Here is a 15,881-nt window from a genome sequence, read left to right on the forward strand (position 1 = left end):
AATAAACACCAGAGTTTCAATTCACTGGAAATATAAAAACAACAAAGATGGAAAGATTCAGACAGATACAGAAAAAAAAAATTAACTAAACTCACTACATTTTCTCAATTGACTGAAGAATTACTGTTCCCTTCTTACTTACTTGCTACAGCAAGGCAAAATGAAGTGGATGAGTGTCTTTGTTGCCAGTTTCAGTAAAAGAGTGCTGAGTGCTACTGACACATCTCTCACTAGTATCCAAATACAATTTCAGTGTTGGTAGTAGAATGACATCACATCTGGTCACGTGACTCTGTGGTTGCCACACTACCCCTTCACTAGATACTGAGTCAGGATTTGGCACAGATGTGTAACACTACACACATAGAATTTTGCTAAGACTTAATACAGCATCTGGAAGCTATAAAACAATACCAACACTTCTACCCTTCCTGTAGAAAGGCTTTTCATAGACATTGCATCTCTAGCTGCATTCAAACTTGTGAGATAAAATCTTCATGGCCTAAACCAAGTTCTTTAATTTCAGGCTATTTTCCAAAGGTTAGCTGGGCTGAGCTTAACAGTATCCTCTGTTAACATATATGCATTTCATCAGTTACAACAATGCAGTCTGACATGCATGTATATTTCTGTCCAGTAAAACCCACTGTTGATATATTTTTAACAGAAACAACTTTACAAATACATTTCTAACACACACATCTGTACAAATCAGTTTGATATTCAAAATGACATATAATTCTTTACAAAACTCCAGCTAGCTAGGCTTGCATATGTTACATATCCACTGCCCTACTCCCCCTAGCACAGCTGGTACTACCTCACATCATCATGCATACATATATGCATTAACAGATGGCTTATAGAATAGGCTGCTCTTCTTTCTTATGCTAAGCTAAGCAATGATTCCTCAGCCTCAAAATGTAAGGATGAAGACATGCAAATCGTAGGCAGAACTGTGTGTAAATTAGAAACTACATAAGGCATTTTTTATTTTATTTATTTCAATTTAACTGGAGTAGATTATTGATCATAAATTGACAATTTCAGTCTCAGCGTGAGCATGTGGAAAAATATATACAATCTGAAAAATGTACAGTAAGTGATATAATACAATACTATCATTCACATTATACAGGCATGTATATGTGTGTGTATATATATATATATATATATATATATATATATATATATATATATATATGCTACAGTCATTGAGGTGCAGCATACATATATAAAGTTATCAACAAAGGGTCATAGAGGCAGATGTGTATGCATGCATAAATGTGAAATTCATAACTTTAGCTAAAGAATACAATTGTGAGAAAGAAATAGAGCTTTAACATGTCCAGCCCTAAAACTGTAAACATACAGGCAGTTAATATACGGTGTAACAGAGTTCCTTACTATTGACAACTCTGGAAATGTTCCCATTTTAGTCTAGCAAAACTATATTCTGCAAATTGGATGAATGTCACAACTGATATCTCACAGTTAAAGTCTACAATATTTCAGTGTAAATTCCAGATGTACGATTAAAGAGAAAGCAGTTTTAATTTTTTCACTTCAGGTTGAACCCTGGATGTTGCCTTTCCTTATTTTTTAACAAAGAATTTTGCTGCATAATACAATTGGACAAGATTAACACCCGGTTAGGAGCTGCATCTAATCTCTTTGATTTGTTTATTCTTGTTTTGAATTAGCACGAGTTGCAGACAAAAGAAAAGGAGAACAAATCATCAGTTTCATCAGCTGCACCAGACTCACTGCACTCAAAAATTGGCGAGTTAGAAGAGCAGCTAGTCTCCAAGATCCTACAGCTGGAAAAAGACCGCGCTTCATTCACTAACGAAAATGACCAGCAGAAGCAGCACACAGAAAAAGATCTAAATGACCTGCATCATCGAATTACTGAACTAGAGCAAGGTATGGTAGGCCGAGAACATCCCTGCAGTGTGTATGTACAGACATTCTCTTTGCTCTGGCAAAGTAAAGCATTTCAAGGAATTTAGCATTTTATGACACCTGAAAGGTTATAGAACTTTTTGCCTAAGTAATTCTTTACAACTTACATTTCTTCATTTGTTTTTGGCTTTAAACCTTTTAGTTTGTCTTTGCCAACCAGGTAGGTCCAGGGATCATTTTCAGACACAATTCTGGCCACACTGGCATTCACAAAAAATTACAGTAATAGGAAATAGTCACAGGACAATGCAATAATTACAAAAAATGAATGAAGTTAAATAATACAGTGCTTTATGGTCAAAGATGTAAGGGAAGATAGCAGAAAGTACAATCAAACTGTGACATTGGTAAATCAAATTAAAAACCCAGACTTCAGAAAATGAGTTGAACAAATACACCAAGAGCAATAAAGAATCAACATAAAAGGTAGCGTGAGCAAAGTCTGTTAGTAGACAAAGTGTAAAAAGGAAGAATCATAATTAAAAATGAAGAAGGTAAAAGATACAGAGAAACCACTAGAATTAAAGGCGCAACTCACATGACAGAGTTGGATATTTAATGCTGTTTAGCAAAATAATCACTAAAGAACATCAAGCATGATGGAGAATAATGTTTGGAATACTTGAACACCATGTGCAAAACTAGACATATTAACCTGACTCTTTTGAAACATTTACATTTATGGTCTTTAATTAATAGTGCATTTAGCCGTTTTATGATAATACTTTCACATTCTCTAATTATCCAGGGAAAGTTGTTCTGAAATGCAGGAGATATTTTAGAAAATCCATTCTGTACATTATAAAGAATTAAAGGGTATCTCAGTGTTTGTGTTATTGAGTTATCTCTCAAAGAATATGAAATGGATTTTTGACATAAGTTTTTGCTTACAGACATTGACAGTATCTTCCATTTAAAATTTAAAAATCAGAGTTGGGCCACATAGCAGTAATAATCAATATAAAAGTCAGAGTGTTTAACAAAAGAGTGGTTCTGATTATAATTGACAGCCATCTGTTTCTTTGAGTTATGTAGCAATGATGGTTGTTGGGGGGTAGAAGTTAATAAATATTAAGAATTCTGTTTTCATGTTGTCATGTCTATGGTCTTCCTTCCCCCAAAAAAGACAAATTCAATGTATGTCACTGCAAACATTTTATTGAATAACTGCTATACATAAACAGAACCAGTTGAGCTGTTTTGTCATAACATTGCAACAACATGTGAAAACTGTGATTACCCCAAACTGAACAATTCCGTTAATTGCCTGTTACTGTACAACCACCTTTGTCGACCAGTTCCACCCAACAACAGGGTGGCTTACACATTGCCTCCTATGCTTGGCTATGAATGTCAGTTTAGATGCCGAAATTCTCCACCCTTTGTTGCAGTCCAAACTAGCCTACAGCTTGGAAAAGCAGAGAGTAGAGAATAGGGGGAATGAGGCCAGGAAAAATGTATATCACCAACTACTATTTTTTATTTATAAGTAAAAGTATCTGAACTTAGAGGGGATAGAGGAGTGGGATGTCCTGGATGGAGCTGATCACCCAAATAAACAGGTTTGCTGAGTGACAGGGGCGATAAATTGTTATTAACCGCTCCACCAGGTTACATCAGCTGAGTCATGAGCTGACAGCAGAGTTTGTGTGAACAAATGTTATCTCTACAGTCATCCAAGTTCCCCCACAGAAGACAAATAAAATATATGCCATTTCAAAGATTTGACTGAATAACTGTTATACATAAACCTAACCAATTAATTTGTTTTCATAAAATTACAACCAGCAACATGTGAAAACTGTGATTAACCCAAAATTAACTTTTCCATTAACTACCATTTGGTATCCACCTTCCCTTTCTGGCTAGTTCCTCCCAACAACAGCTGGGGCATAGACATTTCCTCCTCGGCTTGACCATGAATCTCAGTTTTACCTGCCCAAAATTCTCCACTTCTTATTGGAGTCCAAACTAGCCTGCATTTCATAAAAGTGAGGGGAGGAAGGGGGGAAGGGTGGAAACAAGGCCACAAAAATGCCTCTCACCTACCAGCATGTATTTCATACTGTTCCCCCTTATCTGACTCACAATTAATGTTAACCCATTATTCTCTTTACTATTTATTATTTATTTAGTTATTATTTAAGAAAGTCTTGTGCATGTAGTGCTAATGGTAAATTGTCCAAATCATTCAGGTGGATCCCATCGGAGAGATAAAAATCTGAATAAAGCCTTGCTAAATTTGGGTGGTTGATTATAGACAATCCAATGTGACTCGCAGCTCTTGCTAATCTGCATTTCAAAAATCTTTGTGTCATCTCAGTTGGTTTGAAAGCACTCTTCCAAATAAATCTCAGTAAAATGGCTGACAAACCTATTTGTATAGGTGGGAACCTCTGGCATACGATGGCAAGGCTTGCCAATTTTTTACCAAGGAATATGCGTTTTAGAGTGTTACATAAATCATTGCCACCCACATGAATTAATAAAGCATCTGGCACTCTGTTTAAGGCAAATAGTTTCTCAAAGGTTGGTAATGACTAAAGCCATGAAAAATCTGGGCACTCTTGCCAAAATGCTTTCCACTACGCAGGACTGAGGCCGAGATTCAAGCCATTTGGTTTGAATGATGCTCTGGCGGCTATTCTGCAGACAAAGAAATGGTCTCTAATCAGAACAAGACATATAACTAAGGAAAAATACAAACAACAATCATATAATGTAACTGGGAATTGCATCTGACTTCCATCTACCTGTATGTTTTATCAGTTCCACAGGAGGCTCATCCCTGACTAAACTGGATGCTCATCTTATTTTAAATGAGTAGGAAATTAAGCCATCATGAGCAGTGCTTAAGCTTATCGATGCCTTCCTCACCATAGTATTAGCATTTGAGCAGGTCAACAGGTACCCTTCTGGCAATCTGGAAAACAATTCTCTGGGAGAGATCTTGCCTAATATAAGTCAGGTTCAACCAAACTAATACTGCCAAATTCATTACTATAACAGTTGAGCAGCATATAGTTTGGAGCAAATCACTGACTCTGAAAGCCCCAGCATAAAGCCATGTAAATAATATTGCCCATATTACTAAATAATGGAAATCCCTGGCCGACTTACTTTTTTATCACCTAAGGAAGCTGTTGAGCACTGATCGAGTGTGACAAGTCTCTATGCTCAAGCTTTTCCACAGTCTTTGAACAGCCTAATGATGTGTCAAAACAGGGAGGCCTAAACATCTGGCCAACCAATCTTAGGCTGTAGTTTGTATGCACAAGGAACTAGCGGAAACTTTTAGTAAGCATCAGTGCAACAAATAATATATAAGAACCAAACTTTTCCATTGCCTGTCTTTAACTATTAAGTGGATGTAAAAGGCTTTGAATTTGGATAACACAGCTATGTTAGCCCTCCTTGTGTTTAAGACCCAGGAATTAAGAAGTAAGGTCACCATCAATCTTCTCTAAGCAGTCAAATTTGAGGCAGGATTGCAATGAGGAGCTGATGTGTCTCTGGAGCCAATAATTGGAACCTGGGCATCTGAAGACATGGTAAACTGTCAGCTATTGTGTTCTGAAAACCATGCACATGTTTAGCAGAGAATGTTAAATTAATCTTTAAACTGAACACTACTAGCAACCTTGAAATGGGCTGTGCTCAGTTAGATTGGGAAGCTTTACTTAGAAGAATCTGTTTTAAGCTGATTTTGCAAAATGTAACTGTAGCCCAAACTGGAAGGATTTCCGAAAAGGTAATATCTTTAATGAATGACTCTGGCCAGGAATAGGGCCATTCAGGCAGGAACCACCTCCCTCCCAAGAAACCTTCCATGCCCATAGAAGGCACTGAATCAGTATGGAGGGATTGCAATGAATCCAAATCCAAGTAGTACAAGGAAACCCTGTAATACTGACCAAGAAACACTTTCCAAAAATGTAAGTCATCTTTCAACCTCTTGGGGATACATACCCAGTAGTGCTTCTTATGACCCCTTTTTACTGAATTTGCCAGTACTCAATGTGAAACTTCTGCCTGGATAGATGGCCCTGCAGGCAAAGTTAAAAAGACCCAGTAATGACTTGACTTGGCTAATCCTGTCTTTGTATCTCATTAAAAAGTCACTGATAGCTACCTTCAACAGCTGTATCTTACCACTGGGGAGGCTGAAAGCTCTATCAACAAGATCTATTTCAGGCCTAGAAATGTGATGCAATGAGTTGGTCAGTCAATCTTAAAACCACCAGGGGACCCCTAATTGGTCACATAAATCTACAAAGATTTCTATAACTTCCTTGTTGCCTTGCTTGCCCTCTTCAATAATAAGGAAGTTGTCAAGGTAATGCATTGCAGATTGTTTCAAAGCCTTCTTCTGTCAGCAACATTGCAAAGGTTTGCTGAAGGACTCAAAAACAGCAAAAACCATTGAACAGCACATTGGCATGGCTTTGTCAAAATAAACACTGACCCTGGAAGTATAAGACAAGCATCACCCAATCTTGTTCTCGTATCAGCTACAGATGGAAGACTGATCTGATATCAAATATACCTAGCCACAGATCCTTAGATTTCCAAATAACAATGACCATGTCATCAAGGTTAGTATATTCCCTTATTTAAAGAATTTATAAATAATGCTCATACTGTTTATCAAAAAGAGTTAGTATTAAAATGAAAACAGATACACTTACTTCTTATTAATAATAACTGGTTAAAGTTAAGTGTTTTATTAGAAAAGTATTGATTTAATATTTCTATAATAAATTATATTTATTTATTAAACTTTTATTCTTTTTCCTTTGAATGGAAATTGAGAATTTGTTAGATTACTTGATGTAGCCACTGTTGTAAATAGTTGTTTTTTGTTTGCTGTTTCTTTTGGATGTTAACATTCTGTTTCATTGTGTTTAAAAATGTAATAAAAACTGTCTTAAAAAGGTTTAGCATACTTGACTCTGTTGTTTTCTTTGCTAATGGAATCATTAACTGAAGACAGCCCAGGTGAGGAGAGGTGATGAATCAAGCAGAATCACCCTTTTTTCTTTGTGACCATCCCAAGGGGCAAGGTCATAAAATGCTCCCATGGTAGAATTCCAAAGGGGCTGCATCTACTTCTTCCTTCAGGATATTTAATACTAGATTGTCTTTCCCAGTTAATGATTTCAAATTATTCACCATTTTATTATTGAAGGGTGCCACTGATTTCATGGCATGTTTTATTGTTGCTGACCCAAGTGGAGAAAAAGCTTCTCTTGTCATGAAAGGAACCTCTTCATTGAAAATTACCTGTTTGTTTCCCCTGTGGAGCAACTTTTCACTGTCATTTATTCCTGGTGCTGGGTTGACCTGGCTCATTTTCTGCCAACAGTTGAAAGCTTAGTGGGATTTTCTACAGTGTGAATTTATATGAGAAAATTTTCAGGTAGGCAAAAAACATTTCACACTAAGGAAAGCCTAACAGGCCTTGTAGCCTGAGACTTAATATTGTTAATCTGTTTCTTGGGAGACAATTTATACAACATGGCACTTACCCATGTGTTGAGGTGATGCCAATCCCACCTTAAAGATTCGTTAAATGCTTTTAGCTTTCTAAACTTTTAACTGTAGCACAGCCATGTGACTCTCCCATGAATGTGATGTGCTTTGCTAATGGTCAAGAAGACAAAAATAATGGTAAAGCCAGCTTGGGATCATTGTCAGTAATAACTGCCGTGAATATCAGGAACCTAGTGTTTCATGAAGCCCAATTATTCTGGGATTACTTGGTAGCAGATTCTTTGCCAAGCACAGCTAATGTGGCCACCAGATGGTCTATATTAGATCAGCGAAAAACTTTTTCAGTGAATGGCTCTTTGCTGAACACTCATTGTCAGAACCTTGCTCCATCGAAAGGACATTTCAGCTAATTTTTTTCCTAGGGGAAAAAAACACTTGGCCAGTATAAAACTTCACAAAATGTAATATCCTCCAAACTGGGGAACTTTGCCCCCCACCCCCCTAATTAAATATACCAACTTCAAGATTGGACTACAGTGGGAAAAGGGCAAATTCCTGATAAAGGCCAAGTGTTTTTTCCCTAGGAAAAAATTTGCTGAAACTGCGTTTGACAGAGCAAGGTTTTGACTATGAGCATTCACTGAAAAGGTTTTTCTCTGATCTAATATAGACCCACCACCAGATCCTTTGAACCAGATTTTTCAGCTTTGAGTAGCCTTTGTATCCCATTTGTATATGTCAGCTCAAATATACTCCCCCCAATATTTTGTGTTTAATGGATTTACATGCATGAGTAACATTGCTAATATCTGTGGATAACGGTGATAACAGTATTTGGATCTTAGATTCTCATTCTTGATTGCCTTCTGTATTTCCTAACTCCTTTGCCTCACACCCTTTTGAATTATGATCTGGCCTATTTGTAACCCCCTTGCCCTTTGCATAACTGGGAAACCAAAGCCCAAGATTAAGTCAAATAATCTACCCTTGCAGACATCTGGAAGAGACTCCAGAAACTCCTCTAAGTATTTCTCTTGTGACTGACTTGCTATGATCTCCCTCTCCCTCTATTGCTTTCAGAAAGAGGACCGTCATTCCATCATTACCTGACTTTTCTAATGCACCTGTTGGAAAAGTAGGTTCTGACTGAAGCTTCATATCAGAGGTGATTTCAGTGGTCCTCTGTGAATTATACCTGTTCTTCTTCTTGGCAGGAGTCTCCGATGACTGTAGAGCATCCACCTTGGCTGCTGCTTGTCCTCTTTTGGACCCTACTGCTACTCAGTTACCCTCAGATTCTAACTCATGAAGCAGCTCTTTGGCTTTGGGCATTGATCTAGATTTCAGAGCCTGTAGAGGAGTTGTACATGCAGAAGAAACGGAAATAATAATGATAATAATACCTTAGTAAGACACACTATAACTCATTGTCATTTTATATTCTTGAATATGAGAATATTGCCATGTTCCCTGCAGTTGAACATAAACCTGTTTTGGGGTAACTGCTCACTGCTAACAAAAGCTAAAGTCAGTATCCTTTGTTTCCCTGTTTAAATGCATGATATCTGTTAATTAACCACCCAGTAAAACTATACCTTCACTGTTGCTCAAGTCATTCCTACATGGCACAAACCAAACATCTGAACTGGAACTGTTATTATACAGAACCACTTCTGCTTGATAAATGTGACATGTCCAGAAATCAGTATATAATAAAGTTGTATTACTTATCAATAGGTTCACAATTATGGACCTCATCTCCATTTATAATGGTTTAGATTTTTTTTTATGCCAGTGGTGGAAATGGAGGATATCCCAGATGATACTGTTAACATGCCAGCATGGAAACTTCACTTTTAAAATGGCTTCCATAGCCCATTAAATCTGTATGAGCTAGCTGAAACCACCTAGTCAGTGGGACTCAAAACTCTACCCTATGTAAGACTGTACAGCAACCAGGTATTAAGTTTGCTTAAGTTTGAGAAATCATTTTATGCTCAACTTCTGAGAGACTTGCTTGGCTATAATCACCTGCATTAGAAGCTGAAGTTAAGTACAAACATGCAGTTTTAAAAGTACTGTTTTTCATTTTTTCTGTACCTAATTGTGTGTTTCACTGAATAGTGTGTGTGCTGTGTCACTCTCTGCTATAAGAGGGGGTGGTGGTCTTCTCACTTCTTATCTGATATTTAACTGTTAGCCTAGAGGGATTCCTCTGTACTTTAAGTGCTAGCCACAAAGTTTGAGAAATCATTTTATGCTCAACGTCTGAGAGACTTGCTTGGCTATAATCACCTGCATTAGAAGCTGAAGTTAAGTGCAAACTTGCAGTTTTAAAAGTACTGTTTTTCATTTTTTTCTGTACCTAATTGTGTGTTTCAGTGAACAGTGTGTGTGCTGTCTCTCTCTCTGCAGCTTGTTCCCACCTACCTTACCTGTTCTTGTTTTAGTGTTAGTGTTGGTGGCTCTGGAATTGCCTGCACCTCCTGTAAGTCTGTATTTGACCACTCCTCCTAAGTCCATCTCATTTGCTCACTTAATCGAATACAGTGAGATCATATTCTGAGTCTAGTGTTCACTCTACTTAATACTGAGAGAAGATTTGAGAAGGCCAACCCACTTAGGTTCTTCCTTCCTCTCTCCTTGCACTTTACTAACAAAAAAAATTGCACTTTATTCATCTGCTTTTACTGTATTTGTGTTTCCTCCTACTTTATTTTGCTTTTGCCTCTTCTTAAAAGTACTCAATTTTATTTATTCTGCTGCATTTATTACTGCTTGGTAGTAGCCTGATTAAATTGTAACTGTTATTCTAAATCTTTTGGTTTAAGCACTTGGGCTTCATATCAGTTATTTTACATTAAGAAGGTTTATGGTCTGCACTGTTGTGACAGGACAGGTAGCTTACATCCTTCTAAGCTGGGAATTGCTGATTGAAGGCTTAGTGTCTGCTATTCCTAAAAGTGTATTAGTTCTGGTTTAAGCACTTGGGCTTCAGGCCAGTTATTCTATATTAAGAAGGTTTGTGGTCTGCACTCTTGTGGGAGGAGAGGCTGGATTCTGCCCTTCTGAGCTGGGAATTTCTGGTCACAGGCTTATTGTGCCTGCTTATTTGAACTGTTTCTTTCTGAAATTGGTGCGCCTTGTTGCTGTAGCATAGGACCAGCTTCAGGCCTGCTGAATCTAGCTTTGTTTCTATACCTTGAGCACTGATCCAGGCCATCTTTTTTTGGAGAAGGTTCCCCTGCACCCTAGTAGCGGGAGTGTGCAGTTAGAACTTGTCTGACTGAAGACTGCTGGAACAGGGATCCGTTTTGAGTTTTTTTCTGGTTAATTGGGTAACTTGTTTAAATCAGTTTGTTCATTTTATATATATATATATATATATATATATATATATATATAATTGCACTGTATTCATCTGCTTTTACTGTATTTGTGTTTCTTCCTACTTTATTACTAGGGTCATTGACTACAATTCTGAACTGAGATATATAACAATAAGCATCCTTTTCTATGCATTTATAGTGTTTTTTTATTGTATCTGCTTTATTTTCTGAAAAAAAAAAAAAAATATATATATATATATATATATATATATATATATACTTGTTTCCCACCTTTCTAAGCTAGTACAGTCCAGTTTTCAGGTTAGTGCTGAATTCAGGGCTGTATTACAAATCTCTGTGTTTGCCCATACCTTACTTGGATAGAAGAAAGTTTCCCTGTTCACTTGTGAGAGAAGGGAGCTTTGAACAGCCTATCTGTCCCTGGAGGAGTGGTTTCAGCCCAGAAATTATTAGTTTATTGACCATTTTGGGCTAATTTCTATCTCTTTCATTTCCCTGCTATAAAGACAGCATTTGCCCGGTTTTGCACGCCAGGCAGCACCGGTTAGCTAGGGTATGACTATTCCCGGCTCCATAAAGTCTCTTCAATTTTTCCCTTGGAACTAGACAAACTTTCAACTTAAGCACTCAAGCCATTCATTTCTCAGCCCAGCACTTGCTCAAAACTCATAGCAAGCACTTATAAACCCTAGCACTAGACCCCCCTATACTGTACAGAAGGACAAGGCTCTCTATTCGACCTTACCAGCTATTCAGTAAAACAGTTCACTGTACCTATCCAGGCATGTCCAAAGGGCAGCTTCAGGTGTATTTTCCAGTCCAACTGGTGAATCTGGGCATTTTGAGGCAATGTTACAATTGCCTCATGTACACAGACAACCCTCTCCTCCTACCACCAAACACTAATAAAGGTGAGAGATGCAATTATACAGCCAAACTGGAGGCTAAGCTCTCTCAACCCAAGACTGGATCAGACAGTCAAGAGGAGAAGGGAAATACGGGCATCACACCACCAGTCTCACATAAACCCATTAAATCAGCACCGGCAAAAAACACGTAAATACACGAAAACATACTTGAAGGCTCTAAATAAAAATCTGCAAAAGCAACAGAGGCCTCCAAAGCAGACATCCAAGCAACCTCCACCCCCAACACAAACCATGAAACACATACTTCACAAAACCAGCGTGTCACACAATCATAGCCCTTAAGGCAAAATAACATACCCAACATACTAGTAATAGGTGACTCTATAGTTAGGCACACTGATGTCCCACTCACTAGGCTGAATAAGGAGAAGGTTACTGTTAGCTGCCTGTCAGTGCCAGGATCCGCCACATAACACAAGCACTCAGGTCACTCCAGAACAAGTACAAATATGACTCTGTCATTGTCCATGTTGGTGTGAATGACCTGAGCCGTATCTCCCTGGACTACATGAAAAGAGACATGGAAGAACTCCCCGATCACGTAGCCCAAGCCGGTATGACCCTGACCCTGAGTAGCATCCTGCTCTCACCAAGAATGATACAACAGTATAAAGAAAAAAATATCAATTTCAATAATTGGCTAAGTTTCTGGTGTCATTCAAAGGGGATCCATTGTCTGTCCACCTGGGATGACATGCTCGACAAGCCACGCTGCTTTGCTAGAGACGGCTTGCACCTGTCACCTTTAGGCTTTTGAATACTGGCCAAGGCTCTTGCCACCCCCATACTGCCCTTTTTAGGCAAGGCTCAAAAGACAAACCCACCACCGTAAGAGCACAAGTAACAAAAATCTGAGTGTAATGCTACTCAATGCCAGAAGTCTAAACCTCAAAATGCACGCACTTGAGGCACTCCTCAGTATGGCGAAAATCGATATATGTGCAATAACAGAAACCTAGTTTAAGGCTCTGGAGAGTACCCCAGCACTACCAGGCTACAACTCATACCAGACATTTTGGTCACAGAACCAGGGCCGAAATACAAAAGGCGGGGAAGTATCCATATTCATCAAGAATACAAACACCTCCAGGTTAGTGGTATAGCACGATGCTTCAGAGATCATTCACGTGCAACTAACAACAGGCAAAACTGCAATTCAAATTGTAGCTTGCTACAGATCACCCACCATGTCTCAGGACCCCCATTCTGTGTTTCTGGAAACACTGGGAAACATAAAGGTCCTACCAAACATCCTAATATTGGGTGATTTCAACTACCCAAACATTAACTGGGAGAACTACTCAAGTACTAACTCCCTTGCCCAACATTTCCTAGAATTTATGAACTCAAATGCCCTGGATCAACTGGTCAACACTCCCACCAGAGGTGACAATATATTGGACCTGGTCATCACCAACATGGGCGACCGGTGTTCCACACCAGAGGTCAACCCCTCGATGGTTAGATCTGACCATAAACAAATCACTTTGGATATCCACATTCCGCTCCCACTCCCGGACAAGGAAACCACCATGAAAAACTTTTCAAAAGCAAACTTCACGTTACTTAAGACAGAGGTGGAAAGTTTCAAAGCCCCCATGCTAAAGGGTAGCATGCCCGAGCTGCAAAATCCTTTACTAATGCATTCTATGGGCATCTACAAGAATGCATGGATCGTGCTATCCCAAACAAAACCAAGACTCACTCCTCCAAGGAAAGGAAACTAGTCTGGTGGACCCCTGCCATAAACAAGCTATACAATAGAAGGAGGAAACTAGTACAAAAAAGAGTAAAATCCCAAGAAGGGAAGACAGCCCTGATCAGTATCAGCAAGAAATTATGATCCCTCATAAAATTGTCCAAGGCTAGCTTTGAAAGTAAAATTGCCAAGGACTCCAAAGATAACCACAAGGCATTCTTTAGCTATGTCAAAAATCTAAGTGGCAATGCTCAGATCTGCTCAGAGTTAATACAGAATGGCACAAAATACACTGAACCAACCGATATTGCCAACATCCTGGCAGACAGCTTCAGTGCAAACTTCACCCCCCTCTCACCCCCAAAAGGGCCCATAACCATACCAGAAGAATGTAGAGCCCCTGAAATCACAGACACTCAGGTTAAAACAGCCGTCTCCAAAGCCAAAAACACAGCATCAATGGGACCGGACGGTGTCCCAGGCTATGTCCTACATGAGCTCAAAGACGAACTAACCCATCACCTAATCACACTGTTCAAACTCAGTCTCTCCACAGGCTACATACCCATAGAGTGGTGCATAGCAACAGTTATTCCGCTCCACAAAGGTGGAGCCACAATAGACCCCGGGAACTATTGCCCTATAAGCCTGACTAGCTTGGTCTACAAGGCTATGGAGCGCATCATCATGGAACTCATTAACAAAGACATTGGGAACCTCCAAACACTGGACCCTACCCAGTTTGGCATTGTTAAGGGAAGATCATGCCTCCTAAACTTGGTGGACATATTTGAGACAGCTACAAGGCTATAGACAAGGGAAAAATGGTACACACAGCATACCTACACCTTGCAAAGGCCTTCGACACCATTCCCCATTCTGGTATTATAGACAAGCTCACCAGCCTGAACATAAACCCCTATGTCACAAGATGGGTTGCCAGTTGGCTCACAGATAGAACCCACGTGGTGAGAGTTGCGGGAGCTAGGTCTGACTCTAAACCGGTTACAAGTGGCATTCCCCAGTTCTCAGTCCTAGGACCCCACCTGTTCGGCATATACTTCTCAGAGGTACAGGCAAGCACAGGAGAACTATGGCTGACCAAGTTCGCAGATGACTGCAAACTAGGGGCTATAATTGACTCCTCGGCTGACATAGACATCCTCCAAAAGGGTCTCACTGAGATGGATACCTGGTGTCAAAATCATGGCCTCAAGCTAAATGCTAAAAATGCATAGTCATTCCCTTTGGAAAAAACAAAGTACACACAAACTACTACATAGGTGGTAGCCCCCTTAATATAGAAAACGTAATAAGGGATCTCGGGACCCAAGTAGATAGTAATCTCTCCTTTGATAATCACATTGCCAAAGTGGTTAGACAATCCTTCTATGTGGCCCACCTAATCACAAAAGGGTTTGCATCCAGATCAAAAGAGGTCATTGTGCCCCTCTGCTCATCAATCATCAGGTCCATCATAGAGTACAGTGCACCATTTGGAATGTACCTTACAAGACACCTGCAACAGCTGGAAAGACCACAGAAGTACCTCACCAAGAGGATCACTGGCCTCAAATAGATACCCTATGCAGCTTGACTGAAGAAACTCCCACTGTACTCAGTTGCATACCACCTTCTTAGAGGTGATCTCTGCCTGACATACAAGGCCATGTCCAGTCCAGGATTAATGGACATACTCCACCTAAAGAAAAGCTTATCCCCTCAAGCCACATGCTCTAGGGATATAAACCTCACCACAGCAATAAATAGGACATGCTGGAGGGATAGATTCCTGTCCCAGAGACTTTCCATGCTTTGAAACAAGATTCCAATCTACATTAGGCAGAGCTCCTCGCTAACCCTCTTCAAAGAAACCTTGATGAGTGGATGGGCAAATAAAAAGCCTTGCTTTACTTTAGTAATTTTATATTTACATATACACACACACACACACACACACACACACACACACACACACACACACACACACACACACACACACGTGTGTGTGTGTGTGTGTGTGTGTGTGTGTGTATATATATATATAGATATATATATATATATATATATATATATATATATATATATATATATATATATATATAGATTAGATATATATATATATATATATACGGGTTACCTTCATTTGACTGACATCTCATTTGACTGAAACTCATTTGACTGACAAGTAATACATGCAGTGCACTGTAAGGTAAATAACAGGGATATGTCCTCTTTTTGTTTCAGTCAAATGAAGGTGACCCATATATTACACACACACACATATATATATATATATATATATATATATATATATATATATATATAGATAGATATATAGAGATATATATATCGGGTCTACTTCACATGACTGACATTTCATTTGACTGACTTTCATTTGACCAAGACCAAAATACCTAATTTTCAAAATGCTGAAAACTCACT

The 15,881-nt window shown here is 38.9% G+C and overlaps 1 protein-coding gene across 1 annotated transcript in view; it reads left to right on the top strand.

Annotated features, from left to right (window-relative positions):
• The window catches only part of NPTXR (neuronal pentraxin receptor), a 378,739-nt gene that overhangs the window by 279,909 nt on the left and 82,949 nt on the right, over positions 1-15,881 (top strand). Inside the window, exon 2 of the mRNA XM_044066312.1 lies at positions 1,704-1,926. Coding sequence (XP_043922247.1) covers positions 1,704-1,926 — 223 coding nt within the window. The remainder of the gene's footprint in view (positions 1-1,703; positions 1,927-15,881) is intronic.

The sequence above is a fragment of the Protopterus annectens genome, chromosome 1.part0 (genome assembly GCF_019279795.1).
Source record: "Protopterus annectens isolate FY-2018-M chromosome 1.part0, PAN1.0, whole genome shotgun sequence".
NCBI lineage: Eukaryota > Metazoa > Chordata > Ceratodontiformes > Protopteridae > Protopterus > Protopterus annectens.